Here is a 23,409-nt window from a genome sequence, read left to right as displayed (position 1 = left end):
TTATCTACTTAAGTACTTTATTTAGACATTATTTTTATTGTGCTTTTAAACTTCATGTGAACAACTAATATATTAATTAAAGCTTTTATTTGGCTAAAACTGGAATAGTTAAAAACATAAATGAAGTTAAAAAACAAAATTTAATAGGTGTTCACGTGGTATTGGTGTGTTTTGAATTACTCGCAAAGCTACACGAGGACTATCTGCGCTACCAGTCCCTAATTTAGTAGTGCAAGACTAGAGAGAAGACAGCTAGTCATCACCACTCACCACTAACTCTTGGGCTACTCTTTTACCAACGAATAGTGGGGTTGACCGTCACATTATAACGCCCTCACGGCTGAAATAGCGAGCATGCTTGATGTGACGTGGATTCGAACCCACGAATTATGAGTCGAGTGTCTTAACCACCTGGTTATACCGGGCCTTCACGTAGTATCACCCGACATATAGTCAAACGTTGTTTTTCCTTGGTTCATTTCCATTCGTCGATTCTATTTTAAATTTACCCAAATATGAAGAACTTAAACTCTCAAAAGATTTACGTTATAGCTGTAACTGACAATTTTTGAACACCAATGCGTTGCAAAAGTTATATGGAAACTGTTGCCTTTGTAACTCGTCAGTGTTGGATGGCATGGCATAGCACGTCAAAAAATGTTGTAGAGTGGAAAAATAAATGTACGAAAATTATGCGTTACATCGAATAACAAGATAAACAAATATTAAAATGACTCATTTTTTGTGCTTAATTAATTGTTCCTCGCGGTTTTATTTCCTGTGTTTGTTTGTTTGTTTTGGAATTTCGCACAAAGCTATTCGAGGGCTATCTGTGCTAGCCGTCCCTAATTTAGCAGTGTAAGACTAGAGGGAAGGCAGCTAGTCATCACCACCCACCGCCAACTCTTGGGCTACTCTTTACCAACGAATAGTGGGATTGATCGTAACATTATAACGCCCCCACGGCTGGGAGGGCGAGCATATTTGGCGCGACTCGGGCGCGAACCTGCGACCCTCAGATTACGAAGCGCACGCCTTAGGCCATGCCGGGCCCTTTATTTCCTGTGATGAATAGAGTAGACAGTCAAAGATGGGCTTTGGTCTACAACAAAGAACAAATTTCATAATTTCACACCTACAAATTTTAATAAGAAATATATGAATTCAGAAGTTACAAGAAACAAGGTTCCAAACCACAATGAGCAATTCATAGAATAACCTCACTATTTAAACTTGACAGTTTAGATGTGTTTGTTTTCTTATAGCAAAGACACATCGCCCTAACCGCTGAGTCCACCGAGGGGAATCGAACCCCTGATTTTAGATGTGACAGTTATTCTTATATCTCACAAAGTGGACCGTGATTTTAGCTTTGTAAATCCGAAGACTTAGCGATGTTCCAGCGGGGGACAACAGTTTAGATGGTGAAGAAAAGAAATCGATGGTCCTGTAGTGTAAACATGAGTTGAAATATTATCAGAGGTTTATTTATTTATTTATTCTTAAGAACAGAACTACAGAATGAACTATATGTTTTAAAATAATATATTGAAACAAGTCAAACATAGATACAAATGTTCGTTACAATTTCGGTTATCTCAGTCGTATCCAGAGCTTTAAATAATCGTCTCTTTTAGTCAGACCATATAGGTTAGTTCAGTTGCTTTAGGACACAAATGTCAACATAAATTATTTCTTCTCTATTCTGTTATTTTAGTATAATAGTTGATAATTTCAAAACCACAGTTATAAGCCTTTATCGTTAAATTCACAATCACGTAACTTAAGTTTAACTATCTAACTGCATTTTATAAATGAAATTGAACTGCATTTTAGACACGCATTTATAGCCCTACTGAACCGTAGAACGTTCCACACATTACTAGATATTGTGATGCAGTAGTACTAAATTAAAACAACGAGAAAAATCCAGATAGTTCTTGTAACATGATGAAATCAATCGCCAGTTCACGATAACTGAACATGATTCGAAAGCAGTTACGTAACAAACCTGTAATAAACCATTGTTTCTAAAAAATATGTGAAAACTCACAAAGAAACCATGTGGTCAATGTTTTCTGTTTGTTTTTTTTACTGTTGATTTATCATAATTTTCACTATGATTTTGTGTTTAGGGCTCTATAGATATACTTTAAAAATTATAATGCATTATGTTTATGTTTAAAGTTTAATTCATTAGGTAGGGGTTTGGCAAAGGTGCTATACTCGCGCTTTGATTACGCTATTTTTTCCCTGCGTTCTTAAAATCGCACAAGACTTTGTACCTACTTAAAGTTGCCCCTGAGTCTTGTGTTTAGTGTTGATCATCATAACCGGTGTTATATCATGTTCGTTAGTGAATATAGATGTCACTACCAGCCCTGCTGATCGTTTCACTGCTTGATATAATTGCCAAATTTAAAACTTCCAACTTTATAGACTCAGTCTTTTATAATCCATTTATAATCTGAGGGTTTAAAAGTGGTGGAGTTTGTATAATCAATGTATTGAACTTTTAAATAACTAAAAGTAAAGTTTCATATGGTTGTTTATTTTCGCACAAAACTACATAAGGGTGAACAGTAGTCTCTTATTTTGATCTGATATAACAAAGGGAAGGCAGCTAAGTGTGGACCATGATTTGCTGGAAATTTGACGCGAGACATGAACCACAAGATTCACAATATATGTGCATCCAGCCTGTAATATGTAAACACTTACGAGTGTGAGGTAATGAGTGTAGGTTCTTTATTTGTTTGCAGTTAAGCACAAAGCTACATAATGGGCTATCTGTGCTTTATACAACACGAGTATCAGAACCAGTTTTTTAGCGTTATAAGTACGTAGATATCCCGCTGTGTCACCGGGAGTGACTAAGTGTAAGCAGACGGCTATCTTGCATTTTGTACCTGAAAAATCACCTATATAGAAATTGTGTGAATTTTAAAGAAACACTGTACGTTAGACGACATATTTGCCCAAAATGTACAACAACGACAACTGTGGCAGGTATTTAGTTTTGAGGAAAGGTATTCCAATTTCCAAACTGGGGTGTTGAGGAATATAAATTATTCCCCTTAGCCCCGCTCGTGAAAAAATGTTTAAAAGGGTTAAGAAGTTTCGTTTTTCACGTTCTGTAAAAAGTTCTGTTACTATCTATCGCGGGATTTGATAATATTAAGTAAACGTCTGGAGGGCTTCGAAGCAAGAGAACGTTCAGACTTTCAGTGACGACTTCCAAGATATCGGTGGAGTTGAAAAGAAAGGAAGCAAGACGGGAAGGTCTTGTCCAACCATTAACTCAAACGATTGATGGACCTTTGTCAGGGCCACCTGGTGGAAGGGACCTAAAAATCCAATGCTTAGGCTAAAATGAACCAAACGAGCCAAGGAATTAGCTGTGGGGGAAAGCGGGAAATCCCCGAGAAAAACCCACTGTCATAGAACAGACACCAAATAATCTATTTGTTTTGTGCCCATGCCAAAATGTACTAAAATTGATTGTTAATTACATAAATATTCCAGATTTAAATTAATACCAGCTTCAAAATAATTGTAATTAATGGTGAATAAAGGCACCGATAATATATTTTTCAATTTTTTTTTTTCCAGATTGGACATTGAAAAGTATTAGGTAGAGCTAAGAGGAACGATATTCATCCGAATTTGTCTGGGATTGTTTGTGTAGCTTTAGGTCAGAGGTAGAAAGATTTGATAGTCTGGCTCTATTCCAGAAGCAGCCCTGTGGTCAACGTGACGGACTGTAGAACTGGGATGCCACAGTTCATCTCCCATTATCGAATTAAAAAAAACAGTGTTGCATGTGTTGGAGCCGTGGGTGTGTTATAAGAGTGACTCAAATATCACTATTCATTCTGACCACTAACTTAAGAATTAACGAACAATAATGTTGACATTAAACTTAGGAACGGTGGTGTAAATAACAACTCTTCGGTGGCCTAGTGTTTCTGAAATGTTTTTTTATTTTGTTTTGTTTTGTTGAATTCCGCGCAAAGCGGATATATTCTCTTAACGTCCTATAACAAATTTAATTTGAACTTGTTGTTGTTTGTTATTAAGCACAAAGCTACAGAAATATTATCTGTGTTTTGCCTCTTACGGATATCAAAACCTGGTTTCTACTGATTTTCGTCTTCACACATACTACTGTGCCATTGGAGAGCTTTTGATTTGAAAACACACTGTGAAGCATATCAACCTACATAACGACATTGGATAGGAATTTTTTTTTACTAACGTTTATCAAAATTAGGGCCTGAAAATATTAATTTTATTACCAAGTAAATGCTCAATATGGCATTACAAAAGATCGTTCAGTGTAAATGCTAAAAAGTAAATAGAAATTTGTCATTCAAATGAGACAATGAAAAATATAATTAAAAGTTGTATTGCATTAAGCAAAATTGCTATTGTCATTCAAGTATCTTCGCAATTAGCTACAAATATGGAGGAAACATTTAATTAAAGTTTGTTTATTTCTGAATTTTGCGCAAAGCTACATGAGAGCTATCTGCGCTAACCGTCCCTACTTTAGCAGTGTATGACTAGAGGGAAGGAAGCTAGTCATCACCACCCACCGCCAACTCTTGGGCTAATCTTTTACCAACGAATAGTGGGATTGACCGTCACATTATAATACCCTCACGACTGAAAGGGCAAGCATGATTGGTACGGCGGGGATTGGAACCCACGATCCTCAGATTATGAGCTGAGTGCCTTAACCACCTGATCATGCCGAACCATTTAATTAAAGGCCATAGAAAAGTACCACTCGCTTTCTACAATAGCTTTTGTGGCAATTAATCAAAATTCAACGTGTTTTCCAGAAATATAACATAATAGAAAAAAAACGAAAGATAGAATAATATGTTAAGACGAATATAATAGCAGTCACAGACCTTTCTCCACATTTGTTTTTAGAAATGTGGCTTGAAAAAAAAGAACACCAACAGTGGTTTGAAAATTACAGCAATCTCATTAACAATGTGGTAAGAAAGGAACTGAAGAGAGTTTCATTCCGCATTTCAAAATTCATCCATGTGAGCTAATATTTGATATCTGATGATCCTTGTAGTTGTATTTTTGGAACACTTAACAAAACCTATTTATCCAAAGCTACAATCCTTTGTTAGATACGATAGTTTCTCCAATAAAAAAAACCAATTAATTTAGTTTAATAACTATGCAAGCGTCATTGAGCTAAAATATATAAATAAAGTGTTGGTCCTAAAATGCATATGATATTTTAGTGCACTGTTAGACAAGCACAAGTTTGCTTAAGCCATTATACGATCTAGTGAAAAGTAAAAAAAACAAATTATTTTCATATTTTTCGTAAAGCGAAACTTTGATACAATTTTGAACATCTTCAATCCGAAGACATATCATTAAACATTTTTCACCAAATTATCAATAAGTAAAAACTATACAATTTTTCAGGATGCACTCTTATTATAGTGTAGAAGCTTATTCGTGAGAAAAAAAACGATTAAAATACTCTTCCATGGCTTATTTCACATGTTTAATGCATAAAACACATATATTTTTTATCATAAGGCACGTGCTGTATTTCTTTTACACGTCAGTATTTTACCAAACTGTGGATCATATTCAGATTCACTTCAGCTGATAATCGCGTGTACGTGCTAATAATCTCAGCTTTGTACAATATGACGTAGACAAGGACAGAGAAATTGTTTCGTTTGTTTTGAATTTCGCGCAAAGCTACACGAGGGCTATCTGCGTTAGCCGTCCCTAATTTAGCAGTGTAAGACAAGAGGGAAGGCAGCTAGTCATCACTACCCACCGCCAACTTTTGAACTACTCTTTTACAAACGAATAGTGGGATTGACTGTAATGTTACAAAACCCCCACAACCGCAAGGTTGAGCATGTTTGGTGTGACAGGGATTCGAACCCGCGACCCTCGGATTACAAGTCAAGTGTATTTAACCACCTGGTTATGCAGGACCAACACAGAAAAAACAAAAATATTTTGAATCATATAGAGTACCCAAGAGTACATCAATTATATTTATATATAAACCAAATTTCGTAAAACATTTTGCCATCTTAAAGATTGAATGTACCCAAAAATCCTAGCATTTAAAGTGTTATCATGCTCTCGATAATTATTTTGTACTATTCTATATTTATCTGTGTAAAAAATAAAAACATTGTTGATTCCTAGTTCTGAACTTCCCAAAGCTATTAAAAGATTACCTGTACTAGCCGTCCTTAACTTAAAAGCAATGTATAATAGGTAAGGCAGCAAATTAAAATCGCCCTCTTCCAACTCACGGGCTATTCTAATTGTCTTGCGCATTGTAAATCCTCCACGAATAAAAGCATCTTAAATAACAGGATTAGAACCACTGCGAGTTGATCGCCCTAAGAACCAGGCCATACGAAACATTATTTGTAATTAATTCCGATGATTTTAGATTTTAACTGAAAAATATTTTTACTGAACAATATTAAATCAATATTAAGTTCGATCTTAAGTTTTACTGAAAGGTTTTTAATCTAGGACTTCTCATGCAGGATAATACGTACGACGACATACAAACATTTACTATATATTTATTTGAAAAATAATAAACACGTTTTGCGTTTACTTTTATAGTTTGTGATACACTGAGATATGGCCTGGCATGGCCAAGCGTGTTAAGGCGTGCGACTCTTAATTTGAGGGTCGCGGGTTCGCATCCCCGTCGCGCCAAACATGCTCTCCCTTTCAGCCGTGAGGACGTTATAATGTGACGGTCAATCCCACTATTCGTTGGTAAAAGAGTAGCCCAAGAGTTGGCGGTGGCTGGTAATGACTGGCTGCCTTCCTTCTAGTCTTACACTGCAAAATTAGGGACGGCTAGCACAGATAGCCCTCGAGTAGCTTTGTGCGAAATTCAAAAACAAACAAACAAACACTGAGATATATATATCTACACGTAAAATATTTTTATTCTATTTTACATTGTAAAATAACTTTATATCTACATGAGTCTGTTGAATACTTTTTGATCTATATCACTATCTAAAAAAACTTGTAAGTCTGTATTTCAATGCATCGTTTGTTTGTTTTGTAAATTTATACCCTAATTTAGTATTTAAGACGAGAGGAAAAGCAGCTAGTTATCGTCAACTACTGCCAACTCTTGGGATACTCTTTCACAATGAATAGTAGGCTTGACGGTTACATTATAATGCTCTAGTGGTTGATAGGGCAAGTATGTTTGGTGTGTCGGGGATTCCAACCCGCGACTCTCAAATTACGAATTGAGCGCCCGAACCATCTGGCGATACCGGGTCTTTTTGTGATTTAGCCTACTGTCTTTTAGTATGCAGTTCAGGAAATTATTTGTTCTTACGAGACATTACTTATTTCCAGAAATTAATCGAAGAAAATTGACGTACCAAAAGTATAGCAAAAAACAGTGTACAATCTCTCATCTCTAGTAAATTGCTTTATGATTGGTCAGCATGTTTTCCTATCCACCTTCACTGAGCCAATGGATTTGTCACTATAAAAAAATATGATAATTTCTCTTGCATTTTATATCTAATGTTCTTATTCATCAGTCAGGTTACTCAAAACATATCACAGTGATATAAGTAGTACAAAAATCTGAAATTCCCGGTACTTCTTCGACTATCATGTAACATATTTTAATATATGTTAGCTCTTCCTTTCACAGTTATACGGTATCATTGTACAAGAATCACGCATTGTTGGAGATGGATGGTAAGTAAATTTACCTGACCTGAATAGATTGCGGCAAACGCTATAATGTAAGGTATGGTCACGTTACCTTGTAAGTTAGTTTTGTTAGTCTTAGATAATAGTACTGGTAATAGTATAGCAGCACGAATACGGAGTTTCGAACTCTTTAAGTTTCTGATTATTTGATAAACTAAAACAAAAACTCATTTCACGACAATGTGGCACGTGGTATGTCTTCCACGCTAAAAATCGAGTTTCGATACCCGTGTTTGGCAGAGCACAGATGTCGCTTTGTGTCTAATTTTAATAAAAAAAAACAGGACAATACTGGGTTGAGGCTGAATGGTGACTTAAAAAAATAACAATAGTTGAAAATTTAATTTCTTTATTATATCCAAAACATACACGTGCCAGTAAATTAGCCACCAGATGTAGTTTCGAAGTCGCATCTGTTGAGAAAGTTACTATTACAGTTTCTTTATCATTGTTAGAACAAAAACAGCTAAGTGATATGTGTTTTATATATGACAACTACTGTATATTCTTTTCTTATGTTCTAGAGTTATTATGCACTGAATACTTAACTTTTATCTTTATTTTCTAGAAACGTTTTCCGTTTAAGAGTAAATACAGCTGTAACAGGAAAGGTCTAAGAAACAGGAAGACATTAAGGTTAAATATTTGGTATTTTATGAATTATATTATTGCTTCGTTCGCGCACTTAGTGACTTGTATCAAACAACGAAATTACTAGGCACGACGAATATAAAAGTGCAGTGTCGTAATTACATGAAAATAATCTTTTAATGGATAAAATATATATTAATTTTTATCACACTGATCGTAATAATTCTGAACAAATATAAATATATGACCTTAGTGTAGAATAATTATCCTCAGCTTAGATACTAGAAACTAACTGTTGATCATATGTTTGTTTAATGTTTAACTAATATCATAATTGTCACATAATTTAAAAGCAGAACGTGTTTTCTTTAATTTTAAAGTCATATTTAGCTTTTGAATTTTATATATTTTTATATTTTTGGCTTTGTACATGAAAATGTCGAACTTTCTTTGTGATAAAATAATTCGTCTGCTAAAGAAACATTTTTTGTTTGTTTGTTTGTTTTTTTCTAAATTTCGCGCAAAGGTACTCTAAGACTATCTGCGATAGCCGTCTCTAATTTAGTAGTGTAAGACTAGAGGGAAGGCAGCTAGTTATCATCACTCACCGCCAACTGTTAGGATACTCTTTTATCAAATAATAGTGGCAATGATCGTCACATTATAACGCCCCACAGCTGAAAGGGCGAGCATGTTTTGTGTGACGGGAATTCGAACCCACGACCCTCAGATTACTAGTCGAGTTCCTTAACCACCTGGTCATGTCGGGCCTTCACTTTTATAAGATGCTGACTTCTGAAAATGTGGAATGCAGCATATCATTTCCATTAAAATCTTCACGTTGAAGTAACGCTCAGAAGACTCGTGCATCATATATTACCTGTTTAGGAAGAAACCTTTTTAATGTAATGTGAAAAAGGAGAAATGAAATTTATGTATATTACAAATATCATGCATTAAAATACAGTCTTTAGAGTTTATTTGTGATTGAAACCTTCTGTGAGAGTTTGTTGAAATTAACTTCAAATTAAAATCATATATCTTAGCTTGCCACTTAAATTTTGGCATTTAATTTTAGAATTAAAGTTTAAAGCCGTTATAATTCATATCAATCTGATTGGCTTACTTTTATTTGTTGTGAGATAGCCTATAAAAATAAAGATGTCTCAGTGTATGACACGAAATATAAAGTTTTCACTCAGTAGTAAATAAATTAATAGTTGTGGGCCCCGGCATTGTCAGATGATAAGGACGCTTGACTCGAAATTTGAAGATCGCGGGCTCGAATCCCTATCACACCAAACATGCCCGCCCTTTCGGCCGTGAGGGTGTTATAATGGGACAGTCAATCTCACAATTCGTTAGTAAAAGAGTAGCCCAAGAGTTAGCGGTGAGTGATGATGACTAACTGCCTTCCCTCTAGTCTTGCACTGCTAAATTAGGGATGGGTAGCGGAGATAGCCCTCCTGTAGGTTTGTGCAAAATTCAACATCAAACAAGTAATTGATAGTTGCATGTTTTAATGTTGTAGCTCAATCAAAACCAAAACAATCAGGATATTTTAGTTAAGAAACTTTCTTCGTTTACTACTTTTGTTTTAAATTTGGTTTGACTACAATGAACAAAACGGAGTGAAGAAAAGCACCAGTTATTTCAAAAAGTCACTTCTCTATTTAGACGACAACTTTTGGAAAATGGTATAGACGATGTCGATAAATAGATCAATTTCACTATATGGAAGACAAAGTAAATTGTCATTGGTTTGCTTGTTGTTAAGCGCAAAATTATACAATGGGCTATTTGTACAGTGCTAATCACGGGTATCGAATCCCGGGTTTAATAGCGTTATAAGGCTTCAGAACTTACCATTGTGCCACTGGTAAGCAAACTACCATTACAGATGTGACTATCGCCAGTTGCAAATAACATGGAAGAGTAATTACAAAAATGTGCCCTATTTGTGAGCTATTGATACAATACATAGTTTCATAACACTGTGACCATCGGTTTTCTAAAGAGAAGAAGTTGCTTTTAAAATGCTCGATATATTCAGGTGACGAATGTCATGCTACTTACTGAGCTACTGAGGTTGTCAATGCTGTTTGTTTGTTTTTGAATTTCGCACAAAGCTACTCGAGGGCTATCTGTGCTAGCCGTTCCCTAATTTAGCAGTGTAAGACTAGAGGGAAGGCAGCTAGTCATCACCACTCACTGCCAACTCTTGAGATACTCTTTTACCAACGAATAGTGGGATTGACCGACACATTATAATGCCCCCACGTCTGAAACGTCGAGCATGTTTGGTGCGACGGGGATTCGAACCCGCGACCCTCGGATTAGGAGTCGAACGCCTTAATCCACCTGGCCATGCCGGGCCTTGGTTGTCAATGAACCTTCCGGAACATAAAGCATGCCACTGAAACTAACTTTTCTACCTCATCATTTAATATAACGCTATTAAAATCAAGAAGTAGCTTAAATGAGTTTTTGAACACTGAAATTTGAATCATAAACGAGCCTTACAAGTTAAAGATTAAAACAGAATAAATCAGTTGTTAGCATGTATTATTAGTCAACTTTTAATTGGTTATAAAGGTGCTTATTACAATTGAATAATAATTAATTATTCTAATGCCCCCAGTGGTTCAGCGGTATGTCTGCGGACTTACAACTCTAAAATCCAGGTTTCGATATCCGTCGTAGGCAAACCACAGATAGCTCATTATGTATCTTCGTGCTTAATTTAAAACAACAACTCTTCTAATAGTTTAGTTGTGATAAATTCTTACAGAAGAAAGATGAACTGTAGACAATTATATTATAGACTTCTGTAACATTTTTATTTCACAAGCATAAGTTTGTTGATAGGTACAAACCCAAGATTAAAAAACTAACATATTGAGAAAACTTAATTCGATACCGAGTAACTTTCTCCCAAGTACTAAAAAGTCAGTGTTATTATTTGTCTATTTCAGTCTGGATGTTTAAGTGTTGTACAGCGGGATAAAATACTAACTGAAATCATGTCTGTAAAATACTAACAGTGTAGAAAATTTAAAACTTCCACCAAAAAACAACAAATAAATGTATTTTTATGTGTAGTGTACATACAACTTTTTGAAACTACTTTTTTTCTTACATAAACTTCACACCAAGTAAGTATTGCATTATAAATGATGAAATTGTGGCTTATAAAAGAAACGGAAATACTAAAATGGGTTATTTGGAAAGTAAACAGGCGTATTTTTAACTGGTAAATGAGGTAAAATAACTTCACACATTTCCTCTAATTTTGAACTTCTGATTGATCTGCGAAATATATACCTGAATAGGTACTGTTATCTCTTCTATTATGTTTTTTCTTTCTTTGGTTAAGAATTTTTCGGAAAGCTACACAAGAGCTATCTTTTTTGTTTGTTGTAATTCACGAGCAAAATTACACAGGGCCTAGCTACTTTTTCGTCCCTAATTCAATAGTGATAGACTATTCTTGAGATGAAATAATGGAATTTAATAGACATTCTTAAAATACACTCAAAGTCTTAGAATGCGGGTTTTTGTTGTGAAGGGTTGCAAATCAAGAGACCTTACTCAGTTCAACAGGCTTATTATTGGGTTGCGCTTGGCTCAGAGCTATTTGCGTACAGCTATGACTAATATTGTACTAATAGTCCAAACGGGAGGTAGCTAGCCAATAGCACCCACTTACAACTTTTGATATGTTCTTAGTCTGATTAAAAAATAAGAACTTTCAGTCACTTCTATAATGCACACTCTGCGCTGCACTAGCCGTCCCTAATCCTGAAGTGTTAGGCTGGAGGAAAAGTAGCTAGTCGAATACCACTCATAGGATAGTATATGAATAAGAGTTCAACAACAGAACATTTTAATCTAATCAATACCATAAATATCTATATGTAAAGAGCGAATGTTATTTTCTCTCTCTGTGAGTCTGTTCATTATGCACGACCACATCGTTAAAGCTATTAACTCCAAATTCTGGATACAAATATAGCATTGTGTGGGAAGTAACATTGGCTATATCGCCAGGGCCTTAGAGGCCGTTTTGAGGCCACCAATTGTGGCTAATGTGACCAATATAGCAATTTTTGGCAAATAGTACGACCAATTGGTCTCAAATTCAAAACACTGGATTTTTTAAATGTGTGATCAAAAGATCTGTTATTTACATTTCTCTCCTGCGTGAAAGCTTCTCCTAATCTTTCTATTTATGATTAGTTATATATTAAAATAATTTAAAAACTTCTTGGAGCCTTTACTTGTGATATTTCCATCTCCACTCTCTTTCTTCTACACTTAGGTGCCTACTCTTCCTAACTCCTCTTAACTGAAAAGGCTGACGTTTTCTATCGAACAAGCGTGTACACTCCCTCTAATAAGTAGGCTTGTTTCAACCATATTTTTTTGCTTTGCTTACGTGTACTCACAGGAATCAGCTATACGATGACTTTACAAAAACGTCTGGTATCTGCAAGTTTTTACTTACTTTATGCTGCAACGAGAAGAGAATAAACCAATTCTTCATTAAATGAAACGATAGTAAAATTAGAATACACTGAAAACAAAACTTGACCACACAACGGAAATCAGGACACCGAGACGAAGGGAATTGTATTTTAGAAACTTGAAATGTCATGCAAAGCGCATGCAAGAAGCAGGAGTAAAGTACTCGGTTTTACTTTGATTAATATAGCTCAAGCAAACTTTAAGTTTTCTTCACACATTGTTCTTTTTTTATTTCAATCAACATATTTAATTAAGTAAATAAATAATTTTATCTTGTTTTTGTTTTTTTGCAGTTGATGGTTTGTTTAATCCGAACAACTCAACATATTTAAAGCATTTTCATCCAAGCAACATTTAATAGTCTGCTAGTGGCTCATAAAACAGGTATTTAAAACAACTTCCACAAATATACCTCAACCGATTAAAGTATCTCACCAAGCTCACTGCTATTTGTACTGACGTTCACTTTAAATACAAGAAGATTGACAGAAAAGAAAAATCAAAGTGTGTTTCATATTTGAAAATACATTTAAATCATGAATCATGGTAGTGGTCCATAATAGGGATCGCACTTTTATTTTTCGTTATTATTATTAAATATTGCTCCACTAACCTGCTGCAGAAATGTCTCTGAGTATTGCAATAAAACCTGGCCAGTATTACTAGACACATCGTTGCGCGTTGTGCAATGTAGTTTGTACGTCTATTTGACTTTGAAGCAAATAACAGTGTCTGTATAACCGTTGATACCCATTTGTTTTAATGTAGCCTGTTGTTAATATGGAGTCTCATAACCTATACATGTATACGTATATACCTGCATGCAGGTCGTGGATGCAATTAATGTTTATACAGCAGGCATGACAAATGTACTATAGCGATTATTAACTTATTATTTCAACTGTATTAATGCCGCGTATTAAATATTTAAGAATAGGGTTTCTGCCCTTTGAGACACAATGCTGCCTATAGGATCACTGTTTTCATCACAGCTTGATCAATTTCGGTTATGTTAAACAAGCAAATAGTGATATACAAAGGGTGGATTTGATTCCAGGTGGTAGAAGAAAAAAAAACACGAGCCATTTCCATCATGGTTACATTGATATTTAGCAGAATGAGCCAACTTCACTCTCAAAAATCATAATGGTAAAAGTATATTTCAATGATACATATGGCATAGCCTTGTAACACTGAAAACAATACAGACAAACCGCAAACGTGTGCAAACATATTTTACTCATTCATGAATGACCAAGAAGAAAATTTGACTAGAAATATTTGGCTAAAATCATGTCTACGGAGAAAGAAAATCATTATTTTCTCTACAGATTGTGATGATTCAGAATGTCTCAATGAGCGTCTAATCTCCGGAATTGCCAATGTGGAAACCTGGATAAATTCTTTTTTTGTAGCTCGGTTACAATATTGTTTGGAAAAGAACGGACAAAATATTTTGCCGCTTGGCTGATTCATTGACATGAAACAGATGACAATTTGAAGTGGGAATCCATATTTGGTTCCAACATCCTCAGATTCAACAAAATGTTATTTCAATGCAGTGACAAGTTGGCCGACGACAACGCAAAATATTTCAGTGGTGAATTTATGTTTGGGTGACAGTATGATATTCTGTGCATCTCTATTATCATGGCGACGGCTGCACATCTAATCCAGGTGCGCTTCTGAATTAAGCTATACTCGCTGTGACCACATAGTTCAGCACCTCAGTCTTCGATTGTTGTTGTTGTTTTTGGATTTCGCGCTGAGGTACACGAGGGTTATCTGCGCTAGCCGTCTCTAATTTTGCAGTGTAAGACTAGAAAGAAAGCAGCTAGTCATCACCACTCACCGCCAACTCTTGGGCTACTCTTTTACCAAAGAACAGTGGGATTGATCGTCATTTTATACCATGGCTGAAAGGACGAGCATATTTGGTGTGACGGGGATTCGAACCCGTGACTCTTACATTATGAGTCAAGTGCTCTAATCACCTGGCCATGCCGCGCCTTCGGTCTACGAATATATCAAACTGTGTTTTCTGATCTTCAACAAATTTGGTAAGAGCAACCAATAAGAACGCAGCAACATTGAGATCTAAACTGGTTTATTGGAGTGGGAGACTTGTGTGGTGGAATTGTTCCAAGAAAGGATAAAAATACTCCAGTCTAGTTCTCCAAGTATATCAACGGTTGATGGAACTTTATTTCTGTATATAGCTGTTTGGTTAACATCATTTACCAGGAATATTATTACTTCGCTGTAGCCTTTCAAAAGGGCTGAAGAGCTTCATATCTTGTTGACCACCGAGTTTCTGTATAACACATAGTCCTAAATTGCCGCATAACATTTGCCACTGATGTGTTGGTACAAATAGAAATGTGTATAACATTTGTATCACACTTATAAACTTTATATCGAAGAATCTTACAACACTTGGCATTGCTTTTTTCCAATCAAGTTTAATAAGTAAGCTGCAGAGATATATATAATATTTAAGGGTTTCTTTCAGAGTTGATAACTTGTTCACGAATATATTTTCCACTACTAATGAAAGCGTTATAGTAATAATGGTCGTGACGATTTTTTATATCAATACCATTTTCATCCAAAATGGCCAGTAGCAACTTAGACTTATAACTAACGTTATTGAAAATTTAATACATACTATTAATACTTTCATTTAATATTTTTATTTACGCCAATTTAATATTCATTGATTCTCTTATACTTATACTCTGAAAATTAAAAGACAAAATATTCAGTTCCATCTCAACCACAGACTGTTAACGAAAAGTTGATACAGTCACCACAATGTAATGTGACCCTCATTACAGGGTCATCACTTATCAGTAAGTGGCAAATCTAAATCTGAAATACCATCAGTAGTGACTATAGTTACCTCTTCATACAGATATTAATATCTACCCCTAGCCAATCAGAAAGAAAATAATAATAATGTGGGAAACACTCGTGATTTATATTCAGCCAGTAGGACTATAATAACTTTTTCAAAATCCCAAATTCAGCATTACAAAAACTTTAATCAGACTGTTAGTTACAGCATTTAGTAAAAATATGTAATAGTTAACTCGGGGACATCAAACAAATAGCCACGTAATATTGTCTCTAATCATTTAAGCGATTTGAGAAGAAATGGGTTAACATCAGACTACAACACGATATTTAACACAAGGGAGAACGGTACAATAATTCAGCTTACTCTATGGGGAGCACTGTAAGCACCCCCTGAAGATTCTGGAGAATATATAAGATATTCAGTGTTGTAGAAGTTTTGAAAAGTATTATAAAACTCCTGGTTCACAGGTAGAACAGCGGCAAGTCTTTTGATTTACAATGCTAGAATTATGGACTCGATTTCCATCGGTAGACACAGCAGATAGCCCGATGTGACTTTGTTATAAGAAAACATACATATAAAAGACTTATAATGGAGTTCTACAAATCAAGGTGAAGCACAGGAGCTTGAGTACCGTGACGTGTTGGTCAGTATTAGATACTTTCAACTAACATAGGTGTTCAAGCCACCAACTGACTTAATACATTTAAAATTCGTAAAGTAGTTTAAAAACACAATAAATAATATTTTATTTACACATGTAACAGCTCATTATAACTGAAATCTTCGTGAGACTTAAACGTTGTGAGTGTTATAACACATCAGGCATTGAGAAAATTGTCTTGTGTTATTTATTTATACTTTTATTTGCTTCAACAATGTATAACATTTTTCTTCATAATGATAATATGTTACCGTTTTACTCTTATAGCTAAGATGTTGATACTAAAGTCATAAACACTTTTCAAATTATTAGGCTTGAAATAAATTAGTGCAGTTAGAAATTACCGAAATCGATACAACTAAAGCTACATGGTTGGTAGGGAAGTAAGAGAAACATCACCATTTGAGTTAAAAACTTAGTTAAAGACAGTTAGGTTCCTGGTAGTATTCTTCTGATTTTAATAGTCCTCTGACATGTGATAGACGGAAAGCAATAATTTGTACAGAGTAGCTAATGAAAAACCGAAAGAAACGCTGACTGTTTCAATTTTTAAGATAATGATAGAAAACTATTCCTGGTGGAAAACGTACAGTTATTCATTACGCTATAAAGGCACATGTGCACATATACGTTTATTATATTTAAAAGATAAAACGCTAAAAACCGGTTTATGGGAAACAGGGTCAGTCCTAGTGACACAATGATAACATACGCCCCACATCACTGGCTCGATAAGTCGTTAAAAGTAAGTAGGTACTGAACTTTTACTTTTATTTGGAGTCAACGACCACTGTTAAAATTTAATAGATTTGTGAAAACCTGTGCTAGAAAACGAGTCCACAGAAAAGGAAAATAAAGGGATGAATATACGTGCATTTCTGTTCAGTCAAGTCTCAGGCTTTGTGTAATTGAAAGACTTGTACAAATCTCGCTTTTCTGGTACCTAATAAAAAACACAAAATAATATTTATACCTTTGTAAAATGTAATGATATTGATCATAAACACAATGATAGCCGTCCTATTTAATATACATTAAATTGTATCTACAAACTGTTTATAATATATTTCAGATTTTAAGCTCACTGTGCTACTGACATGAGTGAAAACACCATGAACAAAAGAAAAGAAACCAAAACTCAAAAGGAATCCAACAATGACGAAACATTGGTTCACGAAGACGAAAAGATGGCAGAAAGTATGGTGATAGAACTTCGAGAATGGGTAACTGCTCAGCCACACCTAATTAATCCAAGGATAGGTAAGATATGATGAAATGTTTTTAACATGACTGTGTTCATTTTTAATGTTCTTCGTTACGTTATTAATTGATAATGCAAGTTTGTTAGGTATAATTGTGAATATTGTTTGTTTGATTTAAAGTAAAGCTTTATTAGGCTGTTTACTGTATGTACAACGAGAAATCGAACCGGGATTGTTGTATTGTAAGTCCTGAAACTCGCAGCTGTCTCGCCGGGGTAAAATTATCATTAGTATCCATAAACTTCTGGTATGATCAGTAATTTTTAAACGACGATACACAAATAAAAAACAGTATTACAAGTCTAATAATAACTTATTGGCCCGGCATGGTTAGGTAATTAGGGCGCTCGGCTCATAATCTGAGGGTTGTGGGATTGAATCCCATACTCACGAAACGTTTTCGCCCTTCCAGCCGTGGCAATATTATAATGTTACGGTCAATCCCACTATTCGTTGGAAAAAGAGTAATCCAAGAGTTAACGGCCGGTGATGATAACTAGTTGCTTTCCCTCTCGTTTTACATTGCTACATTAGGGACAAGTAGCGCAGATAACCCTCGTGTAGCTTTTCGCGAATTTCAGAAATAAATAATAACGCATTAATTTACCGTCCTTAATCATACACAATATTGTTATGATTAAATATTAATTTGTATTTCAATATTATTTTTATTTTCAAATTACTACGATATTCAAAATTATGTTAGCAATTAATCGAAAGTAACAAGAAAATGCAAAATACATTTTATCGTATCATAACATTTTGTCAAAGGTTATAAGATAGTGATTCATTACCCGACATGTATAATATTGATTTACACTATATGTAGGTAACAAGACAGCCTAATGATTTTCTTCACTTCCTAGAACATGTCCTATACGTCTACTTAACACACGCTAGCTCATGTGGTGACTCTAACAATAACTACTCTCAAAATATCACAAGAACTTTTTATCACCACTCGATGTCAGAACTCAGAGATTTATTAAAGGTTTAAAATTGCTGTGGTTACGAAAAATATACAAGATACGGCTTAGAAAGACGAAAACAAGGCCAACATTCACTTTTAGAGACTCAAGTAAGCTTCACTATTTACTTCCAAATCCTAAAGGATCATTCAAATTGTCTAATCACCTGGGTCAGAGTGACCCTAAGGTCTTAATATCGTATTCACAAGAATACTATTCCATACACAACGGATAAGTAACCATCGCTTGCAAACAGAAGTTAGGGTAGACAAAGGAATATCCGCCATCACTTTAAATATTAGAATCTACCAGGCACATCTAAAGAAGGCTACTTATTTTAGTTCAGTAGTTATTCATAGTTCCAGAAAAGTATTAAAAAAAAACTCGAATCTAGATCACAAGAATAGTTTTACCGATAATGAACAATGTGTTTAGTTGTTTGATCCCTGCTAATAACTACTTAACTATGTAAATAACTTTTCCATTTTCATTATTCTAATGACTTAAGATTAATGTTTTTGGTTGTTTTTTGTATTTCTTTTGGTTTATATTAATATCAAAATAGTTAAACTAGGCAGCTACTTTTCAAAAGGAATTAAGTTTCTTTTGGTTTATATTAATATCAAAATAGTTAAACTAGGCAGCTACTTTTCAAAAGGAATTAAGTTTTGTAACAGAGAAATAAAATATTGTTTCATCCAGTTTTAGAACAATCCCAACAAGAATGTGGAATCTTTATAGTTTTAGTTTATAAAATCACAGAAAGAGAGAAAACCACTTTTATTTATTAACAAATAAGGTGTTCAAAAGCAAGCTTATAGAAAGGCTCAAGGACGTGGCTTAAATATTGAGGCAGTAAAATGCTATCAGTGTAGTGCTTTATGAAACATGTTTATGTTGTTGTTGCTTTTAATTAAGTGGAAAGATCAAATATTTATTAGAAACCAGGTATATTTATATAAATAAACTACTAAACCTTCTTTAAAAACATTAATTTAAAAATTAGAATTTTCAACGTGAATGGCACAGCAATACCTAGGCTAAACATCCAGGTTAAATAATCAATAAATTCAAATATACACATCCCTATTATGATCTGTTGACAAAAGTCAGAGAAGATAGTCAGCCAGCAGTACCCACCGTCACAAGGATTTTTTTGCAGCTACTAGAACCGAATAACAGAATTGACTGTTATTGCAATCTGAGAAATTCGCCTTATTTGTGTCATGTTTGTCAGGATTCTACGATTACGTTTTTTTTATGTTATTTATGTGTGTGTCTGCAACATTTATTCGAATTGATAAACCTATTATCACACTATATGATTTGATAACTAAGTTGTTTGTTGATACTGCTATTTTTTCTCAGTGCAAAGAAATACAATGGACTATATGCAATCTGTCCATCGTGGATTTTAACGTTGTAAATCGTAAACTTCCCTCTGCCCCTCGCAATTCCTTTACAAGTAATAAAGTACCCTACTAAGAATCACAACACACCTAGTTAACAAGACTTGTTGTAGCAACTGACGTTTCGTCCAAATATAAGCTATGTCTTAAACCTATGGGAGAGGCAATGATTTCATATGTTGGTTTTTATAAACGCACACAATACTCTGTGCAAATTAATTGAGAACTTTTTGAGGTTTTCTCTATCATATGTTTTATGTACCACACCATATACTATTGATACAAAATTCCATGTATATATTACCCACTACGAAATTTGTACATTAGAGATTAATGTTGAAATACTCTCAGGAATATTTGAAAAAAAATCAGTATGTGCTTTAACCACACAGGATATACGTTACAGATATATATACAACAGTTGAAATGTAATCTCCTTAGATACAGAACTTTCCATAATAAACGCTTACCATACATGTAAGTTTGAGACTGTAATGATGTGATAGACGTATACGAAAAACAGTGTACCTGTGAGATTTCATGAGTAAGTTTGAACTTTATGTGTTTTTGTTTGGTTGTTTGGAATTTTCCATAAAGCTACATGGCGCCTATCTGCGCCAGTCGTCCCAAATTTATCAATGTGAGACTAGAGGGAAGGCAGCTAGTCATCACCACCCATCGCCAGCACTTGGGCTACTGTTTTACCAACGAATAATGGGATTGATGGTGACATCATAATGTCCTTACGGCTGAAAGGGCAAGCATGATTTTATATGATGGAGATTCAAACTCGCGATTCTCAAATTACGAGTCGCGGGTCCTAACTATCTGGCCATGTTGGACCTTGAGCTTTCTGTATAAAATCTGAAATGGCAGCATTTGTAAGTATAAAATACTGTATTAATACTAATTTTTTTATTCTTACCTCCAGAAAAATACCATCTGATTACAGTCTATTGATCAGTATTTTATCATGTCTTCTTCTCTCTGATTTTTACAGATGATTGTTTTCTGCTCCGATTCCTAAGACACCAAAAGTACAACCTAGCCAAATCACAGTGTCTTCTGGAGAAGTACATGAAAGCACGCACCAAACTTCCCCAGTGCTTTCAGCAGCTGGACATAGAAGATCCTGGAGTCGTTGATCTACTCTCAAACGGGTAAGTAAAAACTCAAAATATATTCCATGTTGACGAATGCCGAATAATAAAGCTACTTGGAATAAAAATTAAATTATGCTTCCACAAATCAAAATTAAAACGATTTATTCCATAACTTGCATCGCTGTATAAAATTTGTGAATATTGATAAGAAATGAACCGCAGCATTATTTTAAGAGCTTGATACAATTAACATTTATCTCAGTTGAAAACCATTCCAAGTTTTCTCTGAGATCTAACCAGTTTCTAATATCCATTCTTCTACTTGGTTCTTTTGTCCAAAAGCGCCAACTTGTAAAACTTCTGTCAGTTAGGGCTAGCTTTTACTTTGTGAGACAGCTCTGTAGTTAGGCATAGCTGTATAGCAGCTGCAATATTTATCAGTGGTATTTGTTTTATACATTCGATCTTAATTCTATCTAGTTTGGAGTCGACCGCTATTTTTCCAAGCCAAGAATTTTTTTTTACGCTTGGGTAACTGACCTAGTCAGCAACCACATTGGACGAGCATGTTCGGTGACCGGGATTGGAGCTCATGGTTCTCAGATTGCGAGTCAAGCGTCCTAATAAATAGGTCATGTTGGGTCAGCAGTGACATACAATGTTAGAAATGTCAGATACCATCACTGTTTTATCTTGTTTTTGTTTTAAAACGAGCTTACACTCGCTGCAAGGAGGGCAATATATACACAAAACACTGAGAGGAAAACAAAATGGAGAATTTATTTCGGTTTCTAAAATCGGTACACGTATTTTCTAGCTTGTCATTAATCATTTATTTGTTTACGATATCTAAATTGGAAGTATGATTACGCTTTCCTTAGAAATCAGGGAAACGTTTCCTTCAGTATTTTGGTATTCACAACCAACCCTGTACATGATGACAGAATGTTCCTGATTGAAGTCCAAGAGACGTGCTAAAAATATAGAAAAAAATATCTCATTTGAGTGCTCAATGCTGAAAACCCGAGTAAATTATCAAAATTATATGTTTGTGTAAATGGCAATGTTTTAGAAGAAATGTGTTAAAATTTTGTTGTTAAAAGGAAAAATCTCAGTAAATGTTCATAAATGTGAAAATATCTTATTGTTAGGGCACCAGACTCGCAATCTGCATGTTGGGAGTTTGTTACTGAACATGCTCGCCTTTTCAGTCATTTTGGCACTATTATCCAACTATTCGTTGATAAAGAGTAGCTCAAGAGTTTACAGCAGGTGGTGTTGTCTAGCTTCTTTCCTTTAGTCTGCAACTGTCTCTTTCTGATTAGGAACGTCTCACATAGGTATTCCTTGAACAGCTTTTTCAAAATTTCAAAAATAAACACGACTTTACGATGCATTATAGCACTTTAAAACAAATGAAAAATTAATAATCCAAACTTTTGTTATCTGATAAATTAAACGTACTTTTACTGTACAAAATAAGTCAGGTTTTAAATATTTCTGCAAACATGTCTGAAAACGTGTAGCGTACGTCTGTCAGTAATGCATGAATTAAAACCATTGGTAAATGGTTTTTTTGCCATTTTAGTTAGCTATGCATATCTCTGTGCGGTAGCAATACAAAGCGTGGAGCGCGCATATACTCGATTTGGTTTTATTGCTCACCAAGACCTCTATTAGTCTACTCTCAAATTGAAATTCTTTTAGGCAAGATTAGAGTAAATTAATCAATGACCTTGAACGTGGTCAAGTACATCAGTCTAAAGCGTTTGACATCCTGAGTCCAATACTGTAATTAGGTCTAAAGTTGGTCAACAGATTACGAGCCTGTGAGCTAAAAACTTCTACTTGTAAAAGTCCAAGCCATTCTATGAGCTGCTGTTCCGCGGCTTAAAATAATAACTTTCATTTTGAATAAACATTATAAACGTTCAGTTATAGTATAGCTATTTTGACAACTAACTTAAAAAACAAAGATCTTTACACTTCATCTAATAATATTTCTTTTAATTTCGCGGAAAGCTACACGAGGGCTATCTGTGCTAACTGTCTCTAATTTAGCAGTACAAGACTAGAGTGAAGGCAGCTAGTCATCACCACCCACCGCCAATTCTTGGGCCACTCTTTTACCAACGTACAGTGGGATATACCGTACATAATAACACCCCCACGGTTGAAACAGCGAGCATGTTTGGTGTAACGGGGATTCAAACCCGTAACCATCGAGTGCCTTAACCACCTGGCCATGC

At 34.8% G+C, this 23,409-nt stretch overlaps 1 protein-coding gene across 7 annotated transcripts in view; it reads left to right on the top strand.

Annotated features, from left to right (window-relative positions):
* Positions 1–7,335: 7,335 nt before the first annotated feature.
* Positions 7,336–23,409, top strand: part of LOC143239433 (alpha-tocopherol transfer protein-like) — a 29,297-nt gene continuing 13,223 nt past the window's right edge. The window contains exons 1-4 of one of the 7 annotated variants that reach the window (XM_076480477.1): positions 7,350–7,761; positions 13,188–13,278; positions 17,491–17,678; positions 21,058–21,217. In XM_076480477.1, coding sequence (XP_076336592.1) covers positions 17,516–17,678; positions 21,058–21,217 — 323 coding nt within the window. In that variant the 5' untranslated portion in view covers positions 7,350–7,761; positions 13,188–13,278; positions 17,491–17,515. Of the gene's footprint in view, positions 7,814–13,187; positions 13,279–17,122; positions 17,164–17,212; positions 17,358–17,490; positions 17,679–21,057; positions 21,218–23,409 lie in introns of those variants that run through there. The other 6 variants (XM_076480478.1, XM_076480484.1, XM_076480482.1 and 3 more) reach the window with 6 other exon arrangements.

This window comes from Tachypleus tridentatus, chromosome 13 (assembly GCF_004210375.1).
Source record: "Tachypleus tridentatus isolate NWPU-2018 chromosome 13, ASM421037v1, whole genome shotgun sequence".
In the NCBI taxonomy this organism is placed as follows: domain Eukaryota; kingdom Metazoa; phylum Arthropoda; class Merostomata; order Xiphosura; family Limulidae; genus Tachypleus; species Tachypleus tridentatus.
This window is presented reverse-complemented; position numbering and strand designations above follow the sequence as displayed.